The sequence below is a fragment of the Parus major genome, chromosome 2 (assembly GCF_001522545.3).
Source record: "Parus major isolate Abel chromosome 2, Parus_major1.1, whole genome shotgun sequence".
In the NCBI taxonomy this organism is placed as follows: Eukaryota; Metazoa; Chordata; class Aves; order Passeriformes; family Paridae; genus Parus; species Parus major.
Genome location: NC_031769.1, coordinates 112,372,469 through 112,389,646, shown reverse-complemented (window position 1 = coordinate 112,389,646; position 17,178 = coordinate 112,372,469). Strand labels below are relative to the sequence as shown.

At 35.3% G+C, this 17,178-nt stretch overlaps 1 protein-coding gene across 1 annotated transcript in view; it reads right to left on the bottom strand.

Annotated features, from left to right (window-relative positions):
• LOC107216088 (RP1 axonemal microtubule associated) overlaps positions 1-17,178 on the bottom strand; it is a 132,824-nt gene that overhangs the window by 102,465 nt on the left and 13,181 nt on the right. The window contains exons 6-10 of the mRNA XM_033512262.1: positions 16,076-16,208; positions 15,694-15,845; positions 13,282-13,436; positions 10,890-10,948; positions 6,332-6,495 (exon numbers count right to left, since the gene is read on the bottom strand). Coding sequence (XP_033368153.1) covers positions 6,332-6,495; positions 10,890-10,948; positions 13,282-13,436; positions 15,694-15,845; positions 16,076-16,208 — 663 coding nt within the window. The remainder of the gene's footprint in view (positions 1-6,331; positions 6,496-10,889; positions 10,949-13,281; positions 13,437-15,693; positions 15,846-16,075; positions 16,209-17,178) is intronic.

Below are 17,178 nucleotides of genomic sequence, written 5' to 3'. Positions count from 1 at the left end.
TGTCAGATCAGACATCACGTTGGTCTCTCAGTGGTATTGACTTGCTAACACGTTATTTTTTGTCAATTGGAATCCCATCAAATGTATGTCAAATTTTGCTCTTGCAGTGAAATGCAGAGGAAAATATTCTCATAACACTGTAGAGCTAACGATATTCTTTTGACAATATAAACAGTGTCTTGAGGTTGCTTCTTCCTTTCCTGTGTTGAATAAATGGCCTTGAACTTCTGCATGACTTGAACACAACCTGGCATTTAGAAATCTACTTTTGCAGCCAGAACTTTCTGTAAAAAGTTGTAGAACAAAGTTGACTTTGTCGCCCTTGTAAACAATGTGCTTACAAAAACTGCAGTCTAGCTGTTTTATGATGTTCCAGCGCTAAAGCTGCAGAAGTAACATTCCTTTTTATATGGATACAGCCATTCTGATCAGCCTGTAATAAATGTCCAAAGAGGAAAGGATGAGTTCCAGGATGAAAGTATCACTCTGAAAAATCAGGCAGCTAGATTCTATTCCTGAATCTGCTTTAGGCTTCCTAAGAAACATTACAAAATTCACAAGCCCTTTTTGCTTCACTTTCTCAATTATACAACAAGGACAACATTTACATGTCTCTTACAGGGACATTGCAAAACTCTCTTCATAAATTTCAAGATCCTCAGAAAAAGGCACCATTCTGGAATTCCTTATTTTTTCCTAAAATGTTCTGTTCATTTTGGGTTAGTTGCTACTTTTCTAAAATTCAATTGAGATATCAGAGTTATGAATTGTAATGATGTAGTAGAATTTGGACATGAAGGGAAATTCAAATTCCATTATGATGTGGCTTATATCAGCCACCTGTAGAACATAAATAAAACCTAAACTGCAGAGATAACGAATTAGGTCATGGAAACACAGATTGAGCAAAAGAGATCTAGACACCACAAACGTCAGGTATGGTGATCTTCTTAGGGATGATCTGTTAGAGAATTCTTCTACAAATACCTTCTACAAAAACCTCTTCTCAGAAAAAATTTTGCAAAACACCTGAATCATCATCTGCAGTTAACTTGTTGGTTGATTGTGAAACTCCTTCTGATGCATCAACCAATTTGTGTTAAGTCCTGTAATAAGTTCTAAAGGGGATGGGCCTCATATAAACCTTGCTTATGTGACAGACTGCCAGCACTTAATAAACTTAAAAATACCATTGTGACTACAGTGATAGTGGTGATTCTATTGTCTTTGTTGCACTTTTCTTCACTGCTGCAGGCAATAATATCAACACATCATTTTTCATGGTTCAAGTACCAGTACAAATTATTGAAAAAACTGTCCACCACTTTCAAAAGGGCCATGTTTTCACACACAGCATCTTTGATTTAGTCATATTCTAAATTATTTGAAAGAAGTTAAACCAGACTGACCTGCTAAACAATACATCAATATGCTTTGTTCATTGTTACTATTTATAGGACTAAATAATCTTCTTACTGTCAGCAATGGGAACATTTTTATTAAATCACATGTTAGACAACTTGGCCTTACTTTTTGAAATTGAAGCTTTAAAAAGCTCATATTTTACACTTTGTCTCTAAGCATAAATTTAAATCCAGGTTTATCAGCAAGAATTTCTTCCTAAAGAGGATGCAAGGACTAAATTTTAATTCCATTTTTAAATGAGCTATGCAAATACACTTTTTGGTCCCTAGCACACCTGTGATATTTTGAGTAGAGTAGGTATGACCTATCTTCATGTACTTAAGGTGTTTGACTAAGTGAAAAGTGAAGTTCCTGATCTGAACAAGAAATGGTTCAGTGGAAAGATACTTCAATAAAAGGAAGGAAAGAATACATGAAATGACCCCATTTCTCTTTTATATACTAGAATAAGTGAAATAATATCACTGCTTTCCTGTTGTGCAGAAAGCATCCTGCAATCTCTTTGAGATAAACTCAGGCTGGCATGAAAATCATTTGGATAAATCAACACTTCAGAGGCAGCTGCACCAAAATCCTAATGTCTAACAGAACCAGCAGAGGATATGCTTGACAGACAGTTATTAATTTCATGTAAGGCCACTTCATTAACAGAATTTCAGAGAAGTCATGTTCAGCAGTTGGATTCCCAAAAGAAAGAAAAATCATTGACTGCATTAGTTTAACTTCTACAGCATCCTCATATAATAGAGAAATCTTTGGAAGAAGATAATATTTTTTAATTGTTAAAGTACAGATAAATAACTGATACAATAACTATTATACCAGCACAGTACCCAGGGTCCACCCATGCTGCTCGCTTTTTCCTGATGTCTGAATTTGTTAATTGTGCCCAAAAAACTTGGCACAGTTACACACTAACACAAGAATTAGAGTATGCCACAGGTGCTCACACAGAAATGTAACAGTGTCACAAAAAAGGATGGATATAAACATGTAAGGAATAGGATTAAAAGCCACACAAAGATTAGCATTATTTTTTTCCTACATCATACTTGCTTTGGTCACAAAAATAGATTGGGTAAACAAATACTGCTCATTGCACAGTGACTGTTAAAACACTTTCTTTGCCAGTGCACTCAAGCTCTGGAAGAACTTTTACTGTGGGGTTAATCAAATTATACCCACAGCAAGTACAAATATACATATACATATATATATATACCCTTGATACTGCCTAATTACTGAACAAGTAACACCACATTCCCTACTCCCTTTTCTTGAAGATGAGATGAGTTGTTTTTCCCAAAGATCTTTTGTGAGCTCTTTGTAATCCTCTGTTGTTTCTTGGAATAAGCTAAATTTTGTTCAATGCACAGCCCATAGCTGATGAAGATCATTTTACATACTTCTCCCTTTTATCTCAGTAAGGGATGAGGTTCATCCTGTTATCACATGCATTTCACATACAGTGAGAGTTTCAAGTGGAGAAACAGTCATGAGTATGACTTTTATGCTGCCTTAAGCAGATATGACTAAAGCCTGGCCTTCTTTAAGTTTTATTCAACTGGTTCTGGACCTAAATGGTCATTATGGAAAACAGGGACAGCTGGCAAATAGCAGGACACAAGCAATGTCCAGCTTTTAGGCATTATCAGTCTCATGGTTTAGAGTGTGGACAGCTACATTAGTGCTTATGTTCACTTTTGCAATCTTCCCACTCTGGAAGGATTCTAACTGAGCTCATTTCAGCCTCTTTTATTTGAACATCACGAGCAAAAGCATGAAAATGGATTTGTTTCAACCTATTTTTATAGCACTTAGTTTTCTTCTCTGCGCTTCTCATTTTACTTTGGAGATCTCAGTTTTGACTGATGAACAAATGACTACAGATCCAGAGTACAGGAACGGAAAACTCACAGTGAAACACAACAGATTCTTAGAGTCTGTAGGGCTGATTCTAAAGAAAGAAGTTTTAATTATTCATGTATAGGTTATTTAAAATAACTGATAATTTTATTTAAACAGCTGGAAATCAAAATGAAAAACAACAGATCGAATTCTAAGTGTCACACGTTCCTGAGATGCAGTACAGCATGAAGGCGCACCTGATGAACACAGCTCTTAACAGAGAAAATAAAGTGGAAGTGGAAAGAAAATGGCTGTATTTAATCCTTTAACAGTCTCATCATAGGAGCACTATTTATTTTATGGTATTAGGTATCTCTTCAAGTATTATAGGAGCACTGCTTTTCATCTCCCTGTACTACTTTCTTTATTTACCCTAGACCATAGGATTGGTTTAAAGGATTGTTTATGCAGATGAAGAAACTCTAAATCATGTAAATGGATGTGGCACCAGCTTTAAAAGTTAGAAAAATGAGCTCATGCAGCAAAATTCACACCAGGGATGGATTTCAGTTTCCAATGCTCCTAAAATATCATGCATACTTCATGTTCTGTACTTGCAAACATGGAACAGCTACCTTCCTTACAAAGACAGCCACTAACCACAAAATATAACCTAAGGTTAAACTGAAAATTTTGAAGCTTCCTTAGGAAAAAATCCAGCACTTCTAGTAGTTTAATATAATAGAATTTTTTTTTAAAATTGACAGTGTGTTGAGATTCTTAAGACAAATGTTGTCATAAAGAGATTGAAGAGCTGATAATGAAGCAAATTCACAAAGCAAATCATGGAAAAAGGCTTGTTAGGGAAATGCTAGGTCCTGCCACCATCACTAAGGCGAGCAGTATTTTGAAAGCAGATCTACTGAACCAGTCAGTGTTTTTACTGACTTCATTATTGCTAGAAAAGCAGAACTTGTACCCAAAGGTATGGAATTATTATGTATAGAAGTAATAAAAATTGAGAGATTGCAGCTGGCTTTTACAGGACATAATAGGCTTACAGTCTTATGCTTAGTTCTTTTTGACACAGAAGGGAATATTTGGCATGACCAAACATTAAAAGAATACTTTTAAAAAGAATTTCTTTATCAAACATTCTATACAGTCATAAGAGATAGTTCGGCATGTTTCAAAGAATGATGATGCAGAATACAGGGCTCCAGAGAATATCATTTAGAATATAATTAAAGCTCCAGTGTCTTGAGCAGCCCAGCATTCTGCCAAAATCAGTATTTTTGAAATACTGAGAAATACTCAGGGACTGTGATGACACCAGAGGAAGTTGCAGGAAACAGATCAGAGTTGTGATGAAAGCTGTAACTTATGGTAGATTGATATTCCTCTACCGGAGAAGGAATGACTCTCAACAGAAAAATTATGCCCTAAAAACTATGCCTGAATTGTAACAGAAGCAGAAATCCACAACCCAGAAGTAGTTTATTTGAACACACAGGGACAATTCAGAGCAGAAAAGAAGATCCATCAAATTTAAATTCTGTTTTTTTCCTGTTCCCACATTGTTTATCCTTGACATACCCATCTGGTAGGAAAAATTGCCAAGCCACAAGAGCAAATGTTGTGCAGAGTACAAATGACTGTCTTGTGGAAACCTAGAACCCAGAACTCCAGTCAGAAACAAGACCTCTCCCCATCACAAAATTGTAAATTGCCTTCAATGAATTTCATGTACTGCCATCATATGGAAATCTCCAAGGGTAATAGCCTTGTTACATTATATCTGCATTACAATGGACTTTGGCCAGTTTTTAATTTCATTTAGGCGAACCTTAATCAGAGATAGCCAAGGTTAATGAAGTTACACTTGCTTTATAAAGTAATAGAAGCAACAATAAAATTAAGTTCTAGAATGATAACTTAATAAGGAGCACCAGCTCATTTACTCAAGTTTTATTAATTTTCTGTTTTCATTATTTTTAACTTTAGTGAATATTCATTGTATACTTTTAGGTATCCAAGTTACTACACAATTAACTATGCTTTCTATCAGACTACTGTTCTTGATTCTTATTAAGACAATGCAGTATAATTTGGCCTCATTCTTTTTGTGGACCATTTCTCTGTGATTTCTTATGGTTGTATGTGTAACTTACAGGGATTTTGAAACTATATATTTTGATTATTTTTGTGAGGCATGACCGTGTTTCATTTGTTCCCATTATATTATGCTGATCTCTTCCAGCACCCTGTGGCTGTCTAATTTTGATATCAAAAGACACTTTCTGTCCCATCTGTCACTGATTCCCCATCATCTGTTTATTATGCATAAATTATTCAAACCTGAGTGACATATCACAGATGTAACTACTGCAACAGGTACAATCCTGACCAAAGAACTGCATGAACTAGAGAAAATGGCAGGAATTACAGGGTCTTGAAGAAGTCCTGAGAAATGTCATGTTTCTGAAGCACATCTCAGAGACTTTTTTTGTCAGCAGAGAGAAATGTCTCCATTTGCTTGGAAAAACAGGACAACACTAGTTAAAATCATGAGTTAACTTAATCCATGTGCTTTACCTCTAGTTTCTAGCCATCCCTCCCTTTCCTTCTTACTTTCTCCAAGAAAAAGTTCACATAACAGTGTTCTTCAGTGGAAGTCTGAGGAAGATCCTGGAAGATTTACAGTGGACCCTTCCAAAGATGAATATGCAGCACAAACCATAACCAAGACTACCTTAACACATACACATAAAGAAAGTTATTTTTACTCCTTCAAATGAGCATCCAGGGTAAATTAGCAAATCAAGGAGATGCAAGTATGAAGCAGATTGTGAGAGACATGTCTGCCACACGCAGTTGAACATGCATTGCCCGACTCAAAACTCATGGCTGTAAAAGTCAGCCACTCCCTCAGAAATACTTAATCATCCTAACATGTTTCTTTGAGTCTTTTTCTATTACCTCTACTATCTAGATTTGAGAACAGCTACTTTGCACATGTTTTGAATTCTCTGGTGTTTATATAACAGCCATATCATACCTTAAATGTATCTTCACTCTTGGGATTAAACAGCTGCTGTTTCCCAGATCCCAAAAGAATAGGACCAGAAGCTTTGTTTCCTCCATAAGCATAAAGGAGTACTGTTGCTGTTGTGCCAGCTGTTTCAAAGTCCCCAGTGACTACAGTTATCTTCCACTCTCCTTCTGTAAAGTAAAAAAAAAATAATAATAAAAAAAAGCTTTTAAAAATGTTATTTATACAAAGCAGTTTGCTTGAAAGATATAAGTGGAATCATAATTTGGTCCAAGGACTGTGGCTCTAAGGTACCTAAAAGGTAATGATGTCAGGAGAGGCAATAGAGGATTGGCCAAATGCTACATCATTCAAACTCATCTTAAGTGAGCTATGGATCAAGAACTGAGGAGGCTTACACTGCACTAAAGCCAGAAATATGAGCACAGAGCTAAGTGAGATTTCTAGTGATAACCCTGAGGACCAACACAGGAGAAGACCACCGTCCGGAATTTGGATTATGACAACAGTATAACCAAGAAATGTGACAAGAAAAATGTCAAAGCATCCCAATTAAGTACACTTTCCTCTCATTTTAGCTTGATGTGATTCGTAACAGAGTCCTGTTTGCCTGGATGGGGGCATGATATTGAAATCAGCATGAAAAACAACAAGGTTTTTCAGAACATTCTGAACTGGATTAGGACTCATTAGAAAATTATTTTATATAAAGCTCCCTGACACTAAAACATCATTTCTGTTCCATACAATGTAAACAAGTTATTTAAATATTCAAAAGCAGCTTAATATAAATCTTATTTTAAAAAAGAACAATTCATAATTTTAAAATGCATTTCTACATCTGAAAAGATGGGATTGCATGCTTCTCCACCCGTCACTGATTGCAGCTTTTGTCTGCGTGAAATTCCACACAGCGACTTAAATTCATTCTGTGCAAGGAAAACAATAAATGAAATACCAGCCCACAGTCATCTTATAAATAAATGCCATAGCATACACTGCAGTTTTCTTAGTAGAAAGCTGTCTGGTAATGACTGCATGATTTAAATCTGTTGTCTGACAGAAGTATTTATCTTGGGCCAGCCTCATTATCTCTCAGTAATCTGCCCCACAGAAATTGAACTGGAGAAAGAGGCTTGATTTCCTGTTTTCCAAGTCTTTAGAGGCCTGGCTGATGTCTGGTTTGGGAAGGTGATAGAATTTTAACTGCACACAACTACTCAGCTGGGAATTCAGAAAGCAGCAACAAGTCATTTGTTCTGCCCAATCAAAGCTGGCCCCAGACTGAGGGAAGGAAGCGTACCTCTGTACTCTGCTCTGACCAGACCCCACCTGGAGTACTGCATCCAGCTCTGGGCTCTCCCAGGGCCAGATGCAGCAAAAGAAGGATGTGGAGGACCTGTTGAAACAGGCTCAGAGAAGGGCCATGAAAATGATTAGGGGCTGGAGTTCCTCTCTTGTGACAAAGGGTTGTTGTTCATCTTGGAGAAGAGAAGGTTCCAGGCGGGTATACCTTACTGACAGCCTTTCAATATATTAAGGAGTTTAAAAGAAAAGCAAAGACTTTTTGCAAGGACATGTAGTAATGTTGGGGGGAATGGTTTTAGTGAAAGAGAATAGATTTAGATAAGACGTGAAGAATATACTTTTTTTACTGTAAGGATTGTAAGACATTGGAGCAGGTTGCCCAAAGAAGTTGTGGATGTCCCATCTGGAAGTGTTTGAAGCCAGGTTGGATGGGGCTCTGAGAAACTTGGTCTAGTAGAAGACGTCCCTATTGATGTCAGGGGCTGTAACGGATATTTTTAAAGATATCTTCCAACCCAAACTATTCTACAATTCCATAAAGGAAGTGAATCACCCAATTTTCATTAAGAATTGTCAGACTCCAGCTTGTAAGAAACTCTTTTGTGCCTCTGAAAATCTCCATCTTCACAACTTTCTCCATAGGCTCACTTTCTTGATAAAAGAACCATAGCACCAGAAAACAAAAGGATAAATATCAATTAGAAGAGTGAAAAGCCTCTATATTGTGGAAACAAAGAGCATAAGGCAAGGGCTCCCTGCCCCATAGAAAAAGAGCTTGTTTATAGAAAGCTCAGCCTTTTCAATTTTCAAACAATAAACTGTTAATTTCCTAAAGACAAAGTTCCTTTGAACCATTTGACTGGAAAATAAGGACAATTCCATTTACAAGAGCTTATGAAGTATGGTGCAGACAAAGGGCAAAATATGACCCACAACTCCTCCTAAAACTTCAAATATCATTCAGAAACAAACATTCATTTTAAAGTAGGTAAAATGTACTTTCTTTTTGACATGTTCATTGATTAATTGTGCCTCAAGTGGCTTTGATGGCCCTTTCTATTGTACTACCCTCTCGAAGCCTGTCTTTTGTTAAGCAATGGGATTCTGAAATGATGCAGTTGCTACTATTGAGGCTGTATTTTCTAGCTAGTTCAGCTCCTACCTCCCAAGTATAAGCTTATTATCTGTAAATTATTCTGCATACAACTACCTCTCTGAAGGTAAATTAGAGAATCAAATTTCCCCAAAAATCATCATCAAAAAGAGTTGTTTTGAACTCCTTTATATTTACTTTGAGGCTTGTTCCTCTTTTCTAGAAGTAGAAAAGACTTGTGTTTGAAAGACAATATGGGTATAGGAAAAGAGTCCTTAAATTTCTAATCTCTCTGATGCCAGAAATCCTTATTGTATTGCATTGCATGCTTTCAAATAGAAAAGGGAAACACTAAGAATCACAAAAACACAATTCTTGTTGGCATAAGGTAGAGTAGCAATAGTTCCTTAATGATCAAAGAGGAGCACACTTTGAGAGGAAAAGAATATAGGTAATGGTGTTAAGACATAACTTTCCTCTAGCATACATAGAGGAAAGATGCAACCTATCTCCTGGGGTTCTGGGCACATCAGAATGCTATCTTAACACAGATGACTGTCTAGACTTTTATTTTTTTTATTTTCTATATTATTAGAAACATTACAATACACTAGAAAGTTCTACTTCCTCAAAAAATAGCTCTGCTTTTTTAAATATAAGTGATAAAAAAAAAATGCAATATATTTGAAAGCTTATGGGAAAAAAAGGGAATGTGAACAAGCTCTCAGGTCAGCCACTAAACCAGGAATTGGAGCAATCCCTCCAGGTGTAGGATACACAATTTCAAGTCTCTTTCCCACTGATCCATGTTTTACTGGGTGTCCCAAACCAGAGGCTATTTGTTGCATACACTTTTGACTGCCTTACTCTGATTGAGACTTTTGCACAGCTTAAATGACACAGCCCAGAGATTCAGCTGTAGCTGCAGAAAGGACAAGCAGACCAATTTGAATTCTGGAAAGGAGGATCTCTCAGGGCAGGGAGGTGCAAAAGCGAGGTGTGCGGAGCAGATAAAGCACAAAGAGTGATGAACAGAGAGCAAATTACTGCCTGTTGAAAAAAGCATAGAAATCAAGGACAAACATACTTCTGATTCAAAAGAAATCCTATAACAGTGTGGATTTTAATAAATTTTCTAAAACAACTGGGCAAAAATATTATCATCAACAACTTGCAATAGGAACAAGGTTTAGGACAAGGTAATTGGTTCTTCATGGATATTCTGACTGATAAAACAGATTTTGAATAACCATTTTCAAACTTTCTCACAATGTCTCCTAGATCATTGTTCAACCTACAGCATGAAGCACTTCTCACAGCTGAGAAATTCTAATGTGTTATTAAGAAATTAAATTTAATCTGCTCTGGTTACCAGGACAGAAACGTCAACCTGAACAAATATGAAGTCACAAGTAAAACAGAAAGTGAAAATCTATTGTTGAGAACAAAACTATAGATAGGACTGGGAAAAAAATCATGTTTTAAAATGTTAACTATAAAAATCTGAAATTTACATAGATCACCAATAAGTACTAGAAAAATAGGAATTTTTTAAAGAAGCAGAAAGAAAAATAATATTATGGAAAGAAAAATGACAGAATAAAAAGTAAGCATAAACAAAGTTGTTTTTTTTTTTAATTAAAAAGTGAAGTTCAGAGTTTACTGAAATGTTCAAATAGTGTGCTATAATTAATGTTTTAAAATAAATACAAATGGCAACAAATGTGTAAAGCAATTAGTTCTGAAGCAGAAACAGTCTTCATTAAAATCAGAAAACAAGAGCAGCATTTACCATTTGCTTCTTGCATTTTCAGCTGCTGATTTTTTTCAAACTCTGCCAAAAGCAAAAAAAAAAAATAAAAAAATCCATTAATAAAGTATTTATCTTTTAACATTATAGAAAAGATTTGAAAAAAGTGATCAAAAAGACATTCAATCTTTCTAGTCAATACAAGAAAATTCTTTCTCATTCTTTCCCTCATTAGTTTCTCACTATCACCTATAGCAATTATATAAACTGTGTTTCTCTCCCAGAAATATAGCAAAGCAAGCTACAAAATTGTTAACTCTGATATTTACAGTGCAAAGTCTGCCCAGATTTCTTCAGAGGAAAAGGATTACTAATGACAGTTCTTACTTTCATAAAGTTACAATAAATCTTACCTTGAGGGTACAGCTCAATTTCTGAATGGATTATACCTTGAGACATAAATGGAAGCCACCTAAGAATAAGAAAGAAAATAAGAAAGCAGTTAAGAATCAATTTTTATTTATATTGCCAAATAACTGAATGGTCCATGTCCGATTTTCATACTGAATACACCTAACAGCAAAGGGTCTCTACTCCTAAAATTTTAGTATTTGATTTATGTTAAAGTAGGAATTATTTGACTCAATGAAGAAACTTCTTTTGTGCAAAAGTAAGAGGTATAGAGGTTTAAGATGTATGTAGGTGATGCACTTGTATCAGCTTAAGAGACTCATATGGCACTACTGTACTTGTTTCTATAGCTTAACAGAAGAATATAGCACAGGACATTTTTTTTCAGTACTGTGGATTGAGATGCAAGTATAATTTGCATGTATCTATTGCAATATTTCTTAAAACTACAGTTCAGTGTTAAAAAAAAAGATAGAGTCAAACACTTCTCTTTCTTATTCTCCCTATAAACTGAGGATAGGTAAATGTGTCTAAAAAAGGACAAATAAAGGAAAGCATTCTTAAGGTTTCCTAGTAATGTTGCTCTAGGCTATGTATAATTTTGAAAACTTTTCATTCAGAACATGGATTACCAACACTTTTATTTCCTCTGCCTTCCTAAAATCAGCTCTTTTTTTTACCAGAAAAGAAATGCACCAATCTTCTGGGCTGTAGTCTTTATTTCCTCAGTCTACTTCCATGGACTCTCCAGGAATGACCTAAATCATTCAGTCTCCTATGAAGCCTGTTGGGATTCCAGTACAAGCAGGGCAAGGAAAGTCCAGAGCAACTTACTTGTTCCTATTAACTCGTTCCTATTTTTTGTTTTTAAAACATTACTTGGCCAACTCGGATATGAGCTGATCCCTAAGAAATAAATTTTCTCTTACTAAATTACTTATTTCTATCACTTCTGCTAAAAACTGATGGCACAGGTATCTTCTGAAATCCCAGATGTTAAAAGGTATCAGTAACTGTAAATACTGTATAACTGAAATTGAGTAGAAACTATTAGACATTCAGAAAGTAATATCATGTTTTCATGACAGATAAAATGCTTATTCTCCCTTGGCTAAATGAGAACAAACAGAACTTTTTTCATGTCCTAGACCAGAAAATAGCTATGTAAAATAAAATAAATGTGAGGCTGAAGATTACTGAATTAGATTTCTGAAGAGCAAAAACCTCCCTCCTTGAATAGAGCACATTTTGGCAAACATAGGAGCTACACCTGATCCCCACCACTGACTTATTTTAATCCCTTTTCAGCAGAAGGGTTACCTTATAGAGAAGTTAGACATTAAAAAAGAAATACGTGTTTGGTTTAACACTCTCTGTCATAGAATAATAAACATCTGGTGTTAGTTATTACAGAATTAATACAGAAAAGTGCCCTGCCTAAGCCATGTTGCTCACTAGAGATAGCTATGACACAAAGAAAATTCCACCTATATTTTTTTAGAAAGGTAGCAAATACAGCTAGCAGTAGCAGCTGGTCCACATCCAAATCTACTCAGAGAAATCCTCAGTCTTTTACTATTATTTAAGCATCTTACTGATGCTTTAAAAAATCTCTGAAAAAAATCTCAGATTTAGAGACTCAATCAAGGTGAGAAAACATCTTTATTCCTGTGTTTGAGGATGTGACACCAAGAATTGCAAGAAGCTTCCAAGGTTATGGAACATATTCATTAAATCCTAACAAAATAACTAGGCAACATGCATTAATTAAATATGATTAATTAAATGTTATTTATTCTACTGCCTTGTCACATAGTCATATTGTCTCTCTTCACTTTCTTTATTTCATTTGACTCATGCATATACCCACAAGACTGTAAACTGAAAACTCCAAACATGGGATTACCATGGGACTTTTAAGATGCTCATTTAATAACTGAAACAGAACATCTGCAAAATAGTTCTGAGAATCATATTTGTCTGGCCATGCTGTAAAGAGAGTGAAATTCTAGTTTTGGATGGAAAATCTGGGGTTTTTTCCCATTTAGAAATACACTTAATTTAGAATATTTCAGGTTCTTTATCATTCCTTCGTGAAAGGTAAATCACGCTCACAGCACTGAGCTGTACTACTTATCCTGTAGGATAAGGCTGTACTCTAAAATCTAGGAACACAGACTCAATATAAGTGTTCAAACTTTGCTACAGACCATACAGAACATCAATTCAAGCAATCTGTTCTGGAACAACATATTTTGTGGATTTTATAAAACTGTGAAATAATAAAAATGTCTTTGCCTGGAAAACTCACATTTAATACATCAATTGACATAATACTTTTAGTGATACACTAAAAGTACATTGAAAAATACTTAATATTGTTGTAAAAACTACCTTTCACAATTGAAAACATATTCTGAGTTGTTCTCGGCTTCTCTGACAATGACTTTATCACAATACCAATGTTGGGACTTGCTACTGGCCTCACAGCGCAACAGCACCTTCTGCAGCTTCCCCAGAGATACAGCTTCCACTTCAAAAACACTCACCTGGAAGACAGAGGAGACAGTACTCTGCAATTTGCTACAAATAAGGCAGTCCAAAAACTGAAGTGTGTTAAAAGCCTGATCAACTCCCACAATGTACAAAGATTTCAATCTGTTTTAACGACAGCTGGCCTGTATTCAAGGAGTTTGGCTCTGAAGAGTTAAATGTCTTTTGATGAAGTGTCACAGTAAGTAAGAAAACACAGTCAAAATCAGGATCAAGTAATAACCTCAAATAAATTGGGCTTTTACAGCCATCATCCAAAATGCTGCACACAACCCTTTAGCACTGTTTCAAAACCTTGCCATTTACATTTCTCTAGGTAAGAAAAATGTAAAGCTGTTATTTCCTTTGTCGATATTACATTAAAACAGACCTTCTCATCATTTTCTTTTTTTGGTTTCACCTCCTCTACTTACATGTTATTCTACTGAAAGAAACTGAAATCTGACATGCCATTTTCCCCTTGTTATTCATCTAGGCTTGTGCTTATAGTTGGAAAAGATTGTTTTCATAGAAGCATGAAGCTGATCAGGTTCAGGTTGATAATTTTCTGTCCCAGGAAAAAGCATACAGCTTTCTGTCTCTAAACGTAATGGTCCAGATCATTCTTCTCAGTAAAAAGAAAATGAAGGAAAGAAATACACTGGAAAATTCATATCTGTAAAGCTCTCAGTCCTCAGCAAATGGCAGAATTGAGACTGCCTGTGCAAGATTACTTATCCCTTGTGTATTGATAATATATGATCACAAGCTATTCTCTCTGAAAGATTCCTGCCTCAAAGTGTGCTCAGGAGGATGACAGATTTTCAGTATCTCTTTTTATCTTCATTATCTTTATGACTCTATGCATTATTTACTGCAACTACCCAAAGAGCTCAGTGAAACAGAACTGATTTCCCCAGTGACTTCACCTTTGCACATCTCCCATAGCACCCTGGTTTTCTGCAACTGCTTAATCTCTTTCTTGAAAGACCATCTGCATAATATTTCAATTTACCTACACAGTTAAAGCACAGAGTTTACTGCCAAAAGCTGTCAAAGATGCAAAGTGGTGTGGGTGCTCAACTGAGAAACAGAGGGGTTAATTTACTGAAATATTTAGCATTTCAAAGAGCTTACTAGGTGCAGAGCAGAATTCTATTTGAACTCAGTTACAGCTATGGTTGTTCAGAAAAGTTAAACTGGTTATGCAGCAATACATAAGCATGAAAAAAGTGGTCACTCAGGAAAGTTTTAATTTAAGCAATTTGCCCAATGTAATGCAGAATGTCATGGCAGGGATGAAATCAAGTTATTCAAGTCAGCATTCCACTATCCCTATAGAAATGATATATCCCAGTCCCTGCTCTGCTGCTCCAAACAATCTACTGTCTTATTCACCCATTTCCATAACAAAGTGCACTTTGAACCATTCCCCTTAGCCCCAGTGTAAATAATATGCTGAACTGACTATCAATCAGGCTAAAATAATGCCCCCCAGAAAATTCCACTTAAATTCTACATTTTAATTTGAATAGAACTTTATCTCTCATACATTAGTAACAGCATAACATATTTATATTTTATTTTAAAGTTTCCCAGTAGAGGTTATGGCTTGCTTTAGCATTTTAGGTACTGCTTTTCATTTTGCAATTAAGCGTTCTACTAGCAGCTTGATACCACTGGTTACACATACAAGTGTTAATCCTCAATAGATCACAAAGGAAGAAACAGGCTCAAAAGAAGGTCACAAGAAGACTAGTGGCAGAGTTTACATTAAATTCAGTAGTTCCTGAAATTCAACCATATTGCTGAAAATCAGGATGTATATTTTACTTTTGGAAGAGCTTGAAGGTAATAAACTGAGAGAAAAATTACTTTAAGTCTCTCCTGTATTAATCACAATACTACTATACATTAAAAGAAATACAAAGCAAACAGACCTACTAAGATCTGAAATCATGGAACAATTTCTTTATACTCATTTGGAGACAACTGTAACTCATCATACTTTGAAAGGAAATATTTTAAATTCATAAGCAGCTTTTCTCACCATCTGAGGGTAGGCCCTCAAATCATTTCCCTTTTCCTGCCTATGTTTTCACTCATCCTATTAATCCCTGGGTCAGTAGAAGTATATTTTCCTTAGTTCTTAAAAGTTATTTGGATAAACTTATGTGGTTTGCTTTATTATTGTTATTACTAGGAACCTGTATAAACTGTGTACAGTTACTTAGCTATATTCATAAGGCTAAGCAAATTGCTTTTCAGACTTACCATTCCTCTCTGAAATGTCACTGGTACACCAGTTTTATGCAGAAGTCTTAGACCAGAATCCCCTCTTTTTCCATAGATGCACAAATAAACTTCAGAATCTGTACCAGCTTGCTCCAAGTCACCAGTGTGAACATAAACATGGTATAAAACAACTTCCAAAAATAACCAAAAGAAAAAAATGTAAGTTATGTGTAATCACAATTAATTTTATTCACTATTACAGCTTAATGATGACACTAAGTGTGATATGCAATTCATTTTCTGGAAGATACTCTCCAGAAATCAGTCAAACTATTTGCTTTTAAGATTGCTAGGACCACAATTTGTTGGCATTAATACTGAAAACCAGGTAACCAATATATAAATAACTGTACACACATACTTGGATAGATAGGTTTTCCAGCTTCCACTACTGGAAGTTCACACAGAAATTCTCTATCATCACGACTCTTTGATAACCATGTGTTGGCTGGAAAATTCACTGTTTTCTTGCTCTTTAGATGTTGCAATATCACCTGAAGGAGAAGCAATTTCAACTGTGACTCAGTTCCAGTGCTTTGCTTCTAAACAGCAAAACATATCATTTTTTTTTATTTTTTTTTACAACTCAGAAAACAGTAACACAATCAGTAAATATGACATACAAAATTGCAGCGTGAAAATATTTTTATTTTGGCCACTACTGTGTAACAAACAAATCTGTAGTTGAAATTTGTGGGCTTGCCATTTGAAATGTCACCAAGTCTGGTTTCAGTGAGTAAACCACCTCTATGTAACATTGCCTGGAGAACTGAAGACTGAAAACCTTCTGGTAGATGCTGTTACATGACACTGAGCTTTTGTAAGATGTAGAAAGATGGACACAGATTTTTTATTTTAGAATGAAAACAGGATGAAACTCATCATCTACATTCTTCTGAAATTTGACAATTAGAGGATACAATGGAATCTTAAATCAGTTTATATTATCTTAGGCTCTTCTACAGAAAAACAAAAAACAACCTATGTACCAGCACCACCTATATATCCTTAAGATGGTTAGAATTCCAATTTCTAGAGTTATTTGCTGCTGTACAGTAAGATAGCTGCCTTGTTTACTATAATTACAGCACTCTTTATTCTCTTTTATGAAAGCAGTTTTTGTAGGTCTTGAATTACTATACTTACTACAGGGTTTTTCCAGAGGTTTTGACTAGAAAAAGGAAATCATAAATTATCTTTCTGCAGTTGTAGTTTTATATAGTGTGTATATAATATGCATAAGCCTTGCAAACGAAATTATAACAACAATTACTCACATCCAAATTCTAACACTTAGGGAATCAGGGCAATAGATGTCTTTATCTGACTTTTCCAATAAAATATTATTTAAAGTAAAGTGAACACTGCTTGCAACACCAAAACATGTATTTATTCTTTCATGAAATACTTGGGCAGCACTGATTCCTAATTCTAACATTTATTGGCAGAGCCCCCCCTGCTGAT